This window comes from Puma concolor, chromosome D2 (genome assembly GCF_028749965.1).
Source record: "Puma concolor isolate L17-30 chromosome D2, mPumCon1.1.hap2, whole genome shotgun sequence".
Classification (NCBI taxonomy): domain Eukaryota; kingdom Metazoa; phylum Chordata; class Mammalia; order Carnivora; family Felidae; genus Puma; species Puma concolor.
Genome location: NC_141677.1, coordinates 3,396,397 through 3,409,305, shown reverse-complemented (window position 1 = coordinate 3,409,305; position 12,909 = coordinate 3,396,397). Strand labels below are relative to the sequence as shown.

General features: G+C 38.8%; 1 protein-coding gene across 15 annotated transcripts in view; it reads right to left on the bottom strand.

Annotated features, from left to right (window-relative positions):
* PCDH15 (protocadherin related 15) overlaps window positions 1–12,909 on the bottom strand; it is a 1,260,230-nt gene that overhangs the window by 348,093 nt on the left and 899,228 nt on the right. For all 15 annotated transcript variants that reach the window (XR_015241496.1, XM_086679475.1, XM_086679485.1 and 12 more), the window contains one exon: window positions 9,118–9,324. Coding sequence is in view for 14 of the 15 variants with exons in the window: in XM_086679475.1 (XP_086535601.1) it covers window positions 9,118–9,324 (207 nt within the window). In the remaining variant the exon portion in view is untranslated. The remainder of the gene's footprint in view (window positions 1–9,117; window positions 9,325–12,909) is intronic.

Below are 12,909 nucleotides of genomic sequence, written 5' to 3'. Positions count from 1 at the left end.
AAGAAGACTGGTTATGTATAATTCATTACCTATAAATATCATGCTCGTTCTTTCATATTTTAATGCTGTAAAGATTCTCCAAGGGGAAACATAATGTTCATTTTAATTTAAAAATTTCTGATAATCAGATTGAAGGTGTATGAGTTGGGTGCGTGTGTCTGATAAAAGAGCCCAGAAACATGATATGTACATAGAGAAGTGACTGCAAAAGTTCAAAACAGAGAACATTCGCTAAGCAGGGGAAACCCTTCACAGTCTATTGACGTCCCTGAATGAGAAGACGTCCATCTCTGCATTTTCAAGAAAGAACAAGGACACGAAGTGGGGAGGTGTGCATTGGTGTCTGCATAGTGGAGTCAGAGGGCAAGTGCACCAAAGGAAAGAGGGGTATCTGGGACGGACGGCTTCTGATAAGGCTATGACAACAACAGCAACAGAGATGCACAGGGAGGTGAGGCATTTTTATAGATTTGGGCAACTTTAAAAATTATGCAGTGACGGAAAAGGGAGATCGGGAGATACAGGCATCCAGTTATGGAAGGAATAAGTCGTGGGGATGAATGTCACCACACAGGGAATACAGTCAGTGGTACCGTAACAGTGTCATCGTGCGGTGACAGATGGCGGGTACTCGTGTGGTGGGCATGACATAATGCAGACAGAAGTCAAATCCCTGTGTTGTGCACCTGAAACTAATGTAGCTCTGTGTGTCAACTATATTCAAAAAAGCGCCCAACACATGGTATGCATAGCGTAGTGTGAAATGCAATTTAATATCATAGATTCCTTTTCTACGTCTGAAATCGGGGGCTGAGGGCAGAGTATAGACTTAAAAATTGTTAAAGACATGTTAAATTTGACTTAAAAAATTAGCACTCACATTTTAAACATTTTTATGTGAAATTGAGAAAGTTGATATCTGTACTGCTTTATTAAAAGGTGGTCCTGATGCAACCCACAGATGCTGAAATCTATACATCTTGTTAAAGCTTCTGTATGTACATATTCTGAATAACTTTGAAATGAATGGTTTCATTTGAACCTCACACAGTTCTGTATTTGTGATATCACCTTAGATATTTGAGATATCACTTAGCTATATCATTGCAGCTTCTAGGTCCATAGAAGACTTAAAGTCTTCTATGGAAGCTTTTGATACAAGTCCAGTATGCTACATTTATTGATCCTACAACAATAAAAAAAATGAATATGATAGACAATAATTTCCATTGATCTCTTTATTATACAATAATCAAAATTGTTCAGAGCCGTGAAAAGTCAGAGGCTTTACATGGATACTTTCAAACAGGAACCTCAGTTTCCGTGTCAGCATCATGACCCCATATGCTCAGCATGGCTAGCAGGTGGTGGTGGGGGGGTTGATTAATCAAACATATTAGTTAATAAAAAGTTAAATTATTTTAAAAAATAGATGATAAAATGCATATAAATTCAACATATTTTAAGCCATATTTTGAGGTTCCTTCTTACTGTGTGTGTACTTTAAAGTCAATTTCCATAAAATTTGATGGTTATTTTTAAGTGATCGAGAAAGTTAAAAGGCAGTTTCAATTAACAGCAATTACCAACCAGGGTAAAATCACTAGGCTGTTAAATTCATGTATTTTTTCCTGTTCTCCGAGTGTCCCAACAGTGATGTTGAGCAATGCAGCATCCTATAGTCAAACCTCTACGTGGCCAGTAATCCGAGCTGCGCAAGCTCTGCCCCGTGACCTAATAGAGCAAATATTTGCTTCTTTCCCTTTGTTCAGATCCCTCAGTCCTTCTCTACTTTCCTCATAACTAATGTTCTCCCAATTTCTTTCTTCCTTCCCCCTGGAGTCTCTGTTGGTAAATTTGTTGGGTATAATGCCTTCAGAGACTCACCACATGTTGTGAGCATTTTCTTTGTTATGTCAGGTGTGGTGATGGTGCAGGACTGCGGTGAGCGCCGGGCCGTGCACCACGGTACACACACGCGACACCGCACCACCCGGTCGTGCCACTGACCACGCCGTTCGTTCTCCCGGTTTATGAAAGTCACGAGACCCTCACTTCAAATGCTTCCTGTTTCAAGATGACACGCCCGCCAGGACTTCAGAAACAGACTCTTACGTTTGATAACGAGAAACATTAAAGACTTTTTGATAATTTGCTGGTCTTCAAGTCCCGTTGCAACTAGCTAGAGACTAAAATACGACTTTCCAGACCTGCGGATTGTTTTTTTTTGTGAAAAAGATAATATAACACATAAAGCTATCACTGTCAATGGCATTTTATAGCTCATGCCAATCTTTCCTGCTCAGTTAATCTCTGGTTAAATTATAACTTGTGAAATTTACGGATACTTACCATAGTAACCTTCAAAATCTATGTATAGGGTACTTAGATGCTAATGGTGAATACCTGGATATTTCTTTGAGGCCAAGAATTGAAGAAGGCAGATTTGGAAATATGCAGCCAATTACTACTCAAAGCTTAATACCTAGGACTTATTTTTTAAAAAAAATTTTTTTTTTCAACGTTTATTTATTTTTGGGACAGAGAGAGACAGAGCATGAACGGGCGAGGGGCAGAGAGAGAGGGAGACACAGAATCGGAAACAGGCTCCAGGCTCTGAGCCATCAGCCCAGAGCCCGACGCGGGGCTCGAACTCACGGACTGCGAGATCGTGACCTGGCTGAAGTCGGCCGCTTAACCGACTGCGCCACCCAGGCGCCCCTCTAGGACTTATTTTTAAGGCTAATGCTAGTTTCGGGTGTGGTATATTATGAGTGTAAAATGGACAGAAAATGCTCTGACTTCTTATTTTTTTTTTTAATGTTCATTTATTTTTGAGAGAGACAGACAGAGCACGAGAGGGGGAGGGGCAAAGAGAGAGGGGGACACAGAATCCAAAGCAGGCTTCAGGCTCCAAGCTGTTAGCACAGAGCCTGACATGGGGCTTGAACCCATGAAATGTGAGATCATTACCTGAGCTGAGGTCGGATGCTTAACCCACTGAGTCACTCAAGCACTCCATCTGACTTCTTATTCTTACAGGGTCAGTACTTTTAATGCAGCCCTTGTGTTTAAATTTGTTTAAAATACACATTAGTTTTTTTAAAATCAGTATGTACACAGAAGGCTGATTAATAAATTTTCCTTTTCCCTCTGACATAAGGTAATATTATATTATCTGAAGTATATAGTAACTATACACGATAAGTGTGTCATTTCATTGGTTTGTGTATTATTCTCTGGGAGGGTAAAATAAACTCTGATATTCACTCACAGCACAGAAAAATTGAAGACAAAAGTAAGGACATATACAAATGCAAAGGTAAACAACATGTGGATGTAAAATTTAAAATCTTATCATGTAGAAGAAATCCATTCAAATATAACAATCAACTGGATTTGAAACCAATTTGGGGTTTCCAATGAGAACCAGAATACTGTATCTCTCTCTCACATACACACACACACACACACACACACACACACACATTTATATGCATCCTCATATATATATACACATACAACACAAAAATGTATGTATATGTGCACATATATACATATGCATACTTAGGTAAATTATGAAGCATAAGGGGAAATGACAGAAATTAATCTCATCTGCCAATGTGAATTGGTCAACAGTAGTTGTCTTCAGACAACCTTGTTCAAAAGAGTTCAATCCCAAGCTTAGAGTCTTTCAGAAATATGATGATGAATTACTAATGTTTGTCATAAACTGAAAAACATTAAAAAATTGAACAATCTTTGCTAAAGTTCACATAAAATTTGGATTCCATACAATTCATTCTACTATAACCAATAATATGATGAACATAAAATTAAATTAACATCTACACAGACATATATAAAGTCGTTGTAGATGTCTTTATAACGGATACTGAAGGAAGTGTCTACTTGTTTTACGGAAAAGAAAGAGAACTAGGAAATGAACCACAGCAATTCACAAAAGAGCAAACACAAAATGAATGCCTAGTACCTACAGGAACTCCCCCTGGAGGAACCTATATGCAAATTAAACATTAAATAGAAACATGTAAGCATAAATGACCACAGACATACATATGGCTTACAAGTATACTCTAGTAAAAAACAAATAAACAACAGCAACAACGTTTTCTAGCGCATTTAAACTAATAACTTTTTTCACAGTGTATTTTTTTTCTTAATATTCTGACATAACATACATACGACAGCATAATGATATGTATAAAGCATACCAGGACCGTGGACCTTTAAGACCATATTGCATTAAGTTTTAAGGACACCTTTATTCTGAAAACAGTAACGCTTTATGCAGGACGTGAACCCACATGGAATTCTAAATGACTTGCTGCCTTCCTACGAGCCAAATGGGTACCCTCGGTTGATTACTATTCCCCATTATTTACTTACTTTTTATAACCGGAATCCAATCATCAGCTCTTAGTAGTTCTGCTTACTGAAAACATGGTGGTTTCAGACATCATCTTAAATACCTTGGGTGTGTCTTGCCCTATCTACCTGCTGGGCTATTTTGAAAGTATGATGTAAGAGCACTTAAAAAAAAAAAAAAAACCCAGAATGTGACTCCTATTACCTCTCTATATGACATATGTACCTTTATGTGGACATTTATACATCAATAGAAAAGGAACACTGACACAAATATTTTTGTTTACTCTTTTTTTTTTTAGTTTCACTGTGACCGTTAATATTCCTTCTACCCCCAAATCTACACTGCTGATAACTCCACTCACCGATCCCTGCTACTATTTCTTAAAACTCTTCCTTTCTACTGAACTGAAGGAAGATGCTGATTTTTGGACAATCCAAGTCTGTTCTCCTATTCTCGAAGCTACTCAGGAAACTAATTCCTGCCGTGATGACTTCTCTTTCCATGCCTAGCGTTCTTCTCCATTTCTTTTGGTAACACCTGAATGCGGTGATGTGTTTCTGTCTTTATTCTTAAATCCTCTGCCCATACACTGAGTAATTGCATTATTCTGGCACTCAAAAACAGCGAGAATTTATCAGGCAGTAAAATTCTTGCCTTGAAAGGGCCTTGAGGTTTCTTTTTGTTAATACAAATCTTTAAATCATCTAGTAGTGAACATATTTTGCTTTTAAAATAAAGAGTCCTTGGCCTGGGGGTGGTGGGGGAAAGAGGTGATTCCAAAGGACATCAATCCATCTTGAAACCTATTACAGACTATCTCATGGATTTATTCTCAGTGATGGAAAATGGAAGTTATGTGGAATACAAGATGAATTATGAGAAGGCTCGTTTCAACTCAATAGGATGAAGAGTTTTCTAGGAAGTGGTTGTCCAACCCTGGAATGGGCCGTATCGTGAAACAGTTAAATCAAGAGCACTAGAATTTTGATCATATGTTAGATATCCTCATTCCTCTACTCATGCCTGAATGTACAAGTTCATTAAACAATTAGTAGAAACTACTAAGTTCTGGGAACTGTGTTAGATCCTCAAGATACAAGAATGACAGAGATCTAAGCCCTGTTCTCAGTTTATATTCAAAGAGGGTGCAAGGTGCCTACAATGTCACAAGGATAGCATGAGAGAGACACCCCACTCAGGTGAGAGGAAGCGGAATCTGGACATGATGTGAGTGAGGGATGCCCATGCAGAACTCTCAACACTGAGTGGAAGTTGTCCAAACCTGCTTGGGTGATGAAAGAGAAAAGATTTCAAAGCATGGAAAATGCCACAAAAAAAGGTAATGAGACAAGAAGCTACACAGGAAACTACAAGCCATTGCTAAATGTAACAGGTGAGGAGGAAGTTTCAGGAAATGAGGCCGTATGAATGTTCGAGCATGAGATAACAGCCAGCCATTCTCTTCTGCGGGAAAACTGATCTCAAAAGCGTGTGAGGCAGAACTGTGATGTAGACTGATCTGACCTCTTAACTAGATCACTCTTAGTGGCTGGGTAAGAGACACCCGAGTAAGAAAAAATAGGAGGGCAAGGACATCAGAAGGTAATTCCAATGAGAGATAAAGACAGTCATGAAATATCCAGAGGACAAAACAGGGAGAATATGAAGATTTTCAGCTGCAGTGAGGAAACAAAAACCAAAGACTCTTGGGTTTCAAGACTGAGGGGCATGATGAGGGGTTATATCAGTGCCTGAGGAGTGGGTTTTAAGAGAATATTTCACATGGTATAGGAAACTGGATTAAACTATGTTGACATTCTATGGGCTTGTTTACATTATAGATACATAGAAGCTATATTTAGTATTTTAGAAACCTTCATCACTAGGAGATTAGAGATACTTGCTCACTTTCTAGGCACCCAATGGCACTCACTGTAGTTAATTTTGGAAAGAGGATGGGCCTAAAAAACTAATGGCAAGATACACATTGTTTAATTACTTGACGTTTTTACAAGACATATTAACGGTGCCTTTCTCTAAGTGCATGGCAGCATTTAAGGGAACTGTCCTCTCCCTGCCCTTCCTGCCAGCCCCAAGGGAAGGACAGACCAAGGTGTCCTGTCACATACTTGTTTGCATTCACAGGTGATTGAATGAAAAGGGGTGACTCACGAAAACGAGGCCCACAGAGTCATTCAATTATCACAGAGTAGGACCAAGGGTCACACAAGCCGGGGCTGGGGGGTAACTCCAAAGAACAAAATCTTAAGAACAACAGCCTCCTGCCCCAAACTCCTCCCCCAGCCCTGGAAATGCACAGAGCATTTAATAGGCTAAGTGGGATGGTCAACTCTATGAGTAGAATGTCAAGTAGTGTTTCCCAGACATTTTACACCTAGGAGCTCCCCCAACTCCACCTCACCAATACCCTGTAAGTCTCATCATCTTTTACAAAGTCTCTTAGAATGCATTTTCACATTTATAATGTTAACGTGAATGGCAATCCAGGAAAGTAAGAATGTACCCAAGCAAGTTTAGCATGCAACTATTCAATAATATAAATACATCAAGTAAATACAAACACATACATTTTGCAATTATGGAAAAACTCTCAGCTGCATTTTCTTTCAGGATTCAGATTTTGCTAACTGATGTGTTCATGATGGTATGACTTACACTATTATAATTTTCCAAATTGACTAGTCTCTGCTTAACATATGATTACACATTCCAATTTAAAAATGAAATAAAATCCATACCAAAATCTATGCGACATCACCAGGCCTACAAAATATAGTAGCTTAGCCTATATAAAACTTATTAAGGTAACTCTGAATTTTCTAGTGAGGACTCACTAGATGAAGACATTCAGGGGATCCCTAACCTCCTACATTGGGATGGGAAATGGTGTTCGCATATGCACTTTTCTGGAAGAATGTCTGTAGCATTTATCAGCTGTCATGATTGTCAGACTATAGTCATACTGTATCAAGTAGACATGGGCTTTCTAGTTTGGTGCTTAAAATCAAGGACTTTGCTTCCCATAGACCTTGGCTCAAGGACCAACTCCACCATTTACTAAGTCTGTGATCACAGAAATCAATTTAAAATAGCTTCAACTTCCCCTTCTGCAATATGGGATATTGCATCTTTTATGTTTGCTGTGAGATTTAAGGGAATTAACGCAAGATAAAGTATTTACTAGATTGTCGGGCCGGTACTAAGAACTCACTGACAGTTATTGTTAAAACGTGATGAGACCAAAGAGGAGAGACTAAGCAGCACAGGAAGGTTGGGATGAGGGGAGAGAGATAGTATCAGGAGGTAGAAAGGCATCTGGAAAGAAGTGGAGGGCACACAGAGTTGTCACAGCCTCTGCGAAGTGTTAGAAACTTTTTCCAGAAAGAGGGGACAAAAAATCTGAAAGTTCCCTCTTCATTTACTAGACGGATGATGAAGCTTCCTTGTAATGAGATTTTGGGGGACACTCTACGGCTGTGCTGCCCAAGTAGTGGCAGGTGACTACTTAGATTTAAGTTAGTTAAATTAAACAAAACACTAAATTAAGTTGTCAGTGTAGTCCTGTTTCCAGGGCTCCACAGGCACGCGTGGCTGGTGGCTGCCATCGGGGACAGCGTGGCTGCAGGACATTTATGAACAGCTCTGTTGAAGAGGGAGAAATGGCTGAGTCAGGTCTTTCTCCCTTTGGAAGGGGCAGAATTCAAACTGAAAGTATGTTTTCAAAAAAATAAAAAAGATGCATGGGGAAATACTGTGGCAGGTCACAGAACCACAGAACAAAAGGAAGAAAAATCAGAGATCAGTTACAGGCCTGGGCATCTTCTAACCCAAGACAACAGGACCCAACAGCACTCCCTTGTGTGTGACTTTGTCAGGACTCATTTCCTCTCTGTGGTGACAGGCTTCCTCCATGATGTCAGCTAATGCGGCCACTGTGGCTCCAGATCCGTTTCCATTTCTTTAATATGTGATGCCAAAGCCTCCCCGCCCTGGTTCCTTGATTTTCCTTTCCTGGAAAAGCTATGACTGGCCTGGTATAGATTGGCTGCCCACTTCTCAGCACAAGAGGGGGTGCAGAGGTCAAGAACTCTGACCCGCCCAGCCTGGACAGCCAACCACCCGTGTGGCCAGTGGCATGTCCACCACAGGGCACTGGCATGCATGGCGCACGGAGCCTTGACATCAACACGGCCACCGGTGGCAGTGTGAGCGGGTCAGCTGCCTCCAAATGTGTTTTTGCCTAATAACATAGCATTGGAAAAGTTCCTTAAACCATACCACAGGACTGCCTTCATGTTTTTGTTTTTTTTTTTCTAATATTTATTCTGTAATGTGATTATGTTCCCCTATCAGCAATTATAGAAACAGTTTTCAACCCATATTAATTAAAAAAAAAAAAAGATTGTCCTGTGGTTTAGCAAACTATAAATGAAACATTCCTTTCCATCCTTATACCCAGGATCTGTAAACTGAAAAACAAACAAACAAACAAACAAACAAACAAAAAAACAGTCACTGAATTCAAACATACTCTTTTTCACAATATTCTTGATGTGAAATTAGATTACAACACTAAGATCCTTGTTTCTGAGACTCTTATTTATACGGACTTGGTTCTCTATTCTATGGCTCATGTAACTATGTCCTCGTAAAATTTCCTGTCGACATAAAGAAAACAAGAGCAAAATGAAGATTGAACTTACATCCTCTATGTCCTTGTCCAGAGCCACAATTCTAAGAGGGGTGGTCAAATTCAGACTGTCAGAGATAGTGGCTCCCACTGGGGCAGATTCCAGAATGTAGCCTTGATAACTGGGCATCGTGAAGTAGGGACTCTGGTTGTTTTCATCCAGTATTTCAATATGTAGACTGGCAAAGGCTGGCAGAGGGTGACCATTGTCTTGTTCAGCCTAGAAAATAATTTTTTGAGAAGTTAAAAAATTCTGTTATTGGATGCTTTTGGCGTGTTGCTTTTCACATCATATAGGAGGGTTCTTTTTTGATCTGGAGTCATTACAGAAAGAAGAAATGCTTTCAAGTCAAGGGACTGGGGCCCTTAGAACGAGTTGACGAGGATAAGAAAGTCTAGAGACAGTTCATCAACTTTTTGGTCTCCTGTCCTCAAACTCAGTATATATTAAAAATAAAACAAAACAAAAACAAACAAAAACACTAATAAAGAATTATTGTATCTGCATTATATGTTGTTAGGAGAGAAAATTGTGGTTAAAAACAGGTAGACAGAAAATTGAGAAGCAAAGGCATTTGGTAAATTGCTAATAAAATATTTAAGTAAAAGAGAAAAAAATTCATAACCTAAAGTATTATATTTACTTTATTTTCCTATTTGTCTTCTCATTCCACACTAATGATCAAATCCCCAAATAATTCATATTTCTATATAAAGTTAATAGATTAAGGCTACATTTTTGCCCATGGGAAGTCCTCAAAGACATCATATAACGGACAGAGATGATTTCAAGTAAGTATTTTTAAATAGCTATAGAATTCCAAATATTATTTAATTAGACATATGTTATTAAAATATAATTAAGACTCATGTACTAGAAATATGTTTGTTTTCTTGTCTTTTCTCCTCTTCAGTTAAAAAAACTGATGACAATTTATATTTCCAATAGATTTTCTTTTCATGACTACATGGTCATGTTGTGAGTGGGGGAAACACCAGCCCTTGACTTTCTGGGTTTTGTTTTTGTCTTTTTTTTAGAAAATGTACCTTATTATACAGCAATCCAGAAGTTATTTCAGGGAACATTTCATCACAACTGACTCCTAGAAAATTTCCTCCAAATGTCAAGAAAAACCTTGACACAATTCAACAGAATGTACTTATTGAAATAGATTCAAATTTTGTCATAAATTTTTACTGATAAGTTTTCCCCACTTTTGCAATAGTGGTGTTTTGAAATCAACTCCAGCTGAAGGTTAAATATTTTATATTAAATACTCAAGTGCTTTCCTGGATGAAATAGTACCATTTTAGCCATGAAAATTTACAAGTGGTTCAGATAGGTATCTCTGATTTTTCAATCTGGGGCAGAAACTCGAGCTTCTAGAAGATAATTGTACACTTTCTTCTGATCATAATTTAGCATTTTCATCAATGAAGAGGGTGAGAAACATCACAGTTACCAGTCTGGGAGTACTGGTGACTTTGAACCAAGAAAAATCACAATATTTTTTCACTTCATATTATTATTAATATTGAACTATTTTGAAACCTCATTTATGCTAATTACTAATTTGAAATCGTGGTAATTAATAAACCCACTGTAAAATTAGGTTATTTAAAGCACTGATAAAAACTATGTATTTTTCTTCTTTTTAAATATTTTGAGAATTCTATTTCAATACATTAGATTTCCTTTATAATGCTATGTCATTTATTGTACGCATTTATATTTTCATTGGGAAACATATTGCCAAAGTGGTCCATGGTACAAAAGGTTAAATGAGCCCTGATCCGCACGGGGAACCACAATTCTGAAATAATGCACAGCCTTTTCTGGACTTAAGCATTCTTCTCACACATATGCCTATGCGCCAACCCCCCCCCCCCCCCCCATCAGTATGGACTGCTCTTTCTGTGTCCAGCAGCTGTCATTAATTTGCGCTGAGCCACAGATGCTCTTCAGGAGTTCCCTCTGTGACACACAGCAGGCTTTTTGGACACAGCCAATCAGGGTGAGAGGGACAGACTCTGACTAGAAAACATCACTTTTACACTGGACGAAGCTAATTGGTCCTTACAGGCTTCCGACCCAGCAACTGTGATCTGATTAAAGCGGGAACAGTTCATAGACGCAAGTCATTGTGAGCAGGACCTTTCTCTCTCCCTTTATTTTGCATCTAATTATTCCAAAAGCCATGATGCCACATCCTGGGCATGCCAGCAGTGCTACGAAAAGTCACAAACTCTATAATGTATTCCCTCCCCCACGATAAACACACACAAACACACCATTTATGGATGGTGAGGGGAAAACAAAAAGCCTAATTTTATAACAGTGAAAGAAGCTTATGTTTTACATTCAGCTCATAGGTTGTTAATTTTTACTGCCAGCTGTGACGCCAGGAAGAACATGTATTATTTGCATGATGAAAACAAAGTGGTCCAATGAAAAGGAAATGAAACTCAAATTAGATCTCTGGGCACAATCAAATTCTGCATGTCTTTAAAAATAACATGCAAAAGCCCCGTTTTAACCCTCACGTTAGTTTGCTGTTAATATGGGTGATATTTTTGGATGGCTGTCATATATTGTGTCAGGTGTGCTAACCAGGCATCTGTGTCCAAAGTCCACATTCCTAATCTCTGTCCTATTTTGTATACCCCTCTCTAAATGTGAGAACATATACATTTGTGCTGATGGAGAAGTAAAAAGGTTAGTTTTAAGTTCAAGGCCACATCACATGTAAATACCAGGCAGGAAAGCATCCAAAACTCGAGTCTCCTGATTTATGAGAGGCTACTCAGGGAAATTCACCACCTTTCTCCAATTCAGAGGATGCAAATGAACATCCCAATGTAAGACTGATGGGAGAAATTAGTGGCAGGAAAGAATATTAATAACGTAGATACTCCAGATTAATTAGAGTTAAAATATGGCACTTAACACAAATTAATACCATTACATTTTACTCTTCAGTGACACCATGCATCAAACCTGTCATCCAATCCTTCCTTCTTCTGTACAATATAAATAGGAAGTCTCAAAAATCTGACTTGTTCTGATCCCCGGTAACCACTCATCAATGAGAAGACAAGTGCAAAAAGCAGGTCAGGTGAAAGAAGGTGGTATTTTAACAGTTCTTCTTCTTCTTTTTTTTTTTTTTTTTAATTTGTTTTAATCTTTATTTATTTTGAGAGAGAGAGACAGAGTGTGAGCAGGGGAAGAGCTGAGGGGGGTAGACAAAGAATCAGAAGCAGGCTCCAGGCCCTGAGCTGTCAGCACAGACCCTGATGCGGGGCTTGAACTCCCGAACCGTGAGATCATGACCTTAGCTGAAGTCGGACGCCTAACCAACTGGGCCACCCAGGCGCCCCAAGAAGGTGGTATTTTCAAAAGTCACTTAACCCCATTAGGTAACTGTATTTATATCTACAGAGTCTGTAGTTACCAGTTAAATATTATATTTAAAAGCCAGGTTTTTTTGGGAGAATTTCTGGGCATGAGTCCCATTTTCAGTAATGAAACTAAAAGACAAGAAAGCAGAAGTATAAAAAAAAATAAAATAAAATGCACTATTCAGCTACTTTGGCGGGCAGAACACTGAAAGAGACAAACCACTCGATCTTCAGTATTAAAGCAAGCAAGTGTTGATAATGGCATAGCTGCCTGTACCTGGGGACTGAGGAAGCAGGATAACTTTTCCTGTTGGGGGGGGAGCAAGCACATGAACAAATCCCACCATCTCTGATAGGAACCCTCTCAAGGAGATAGAACAATTGAGGGCAGAACGGGAAAATGGGA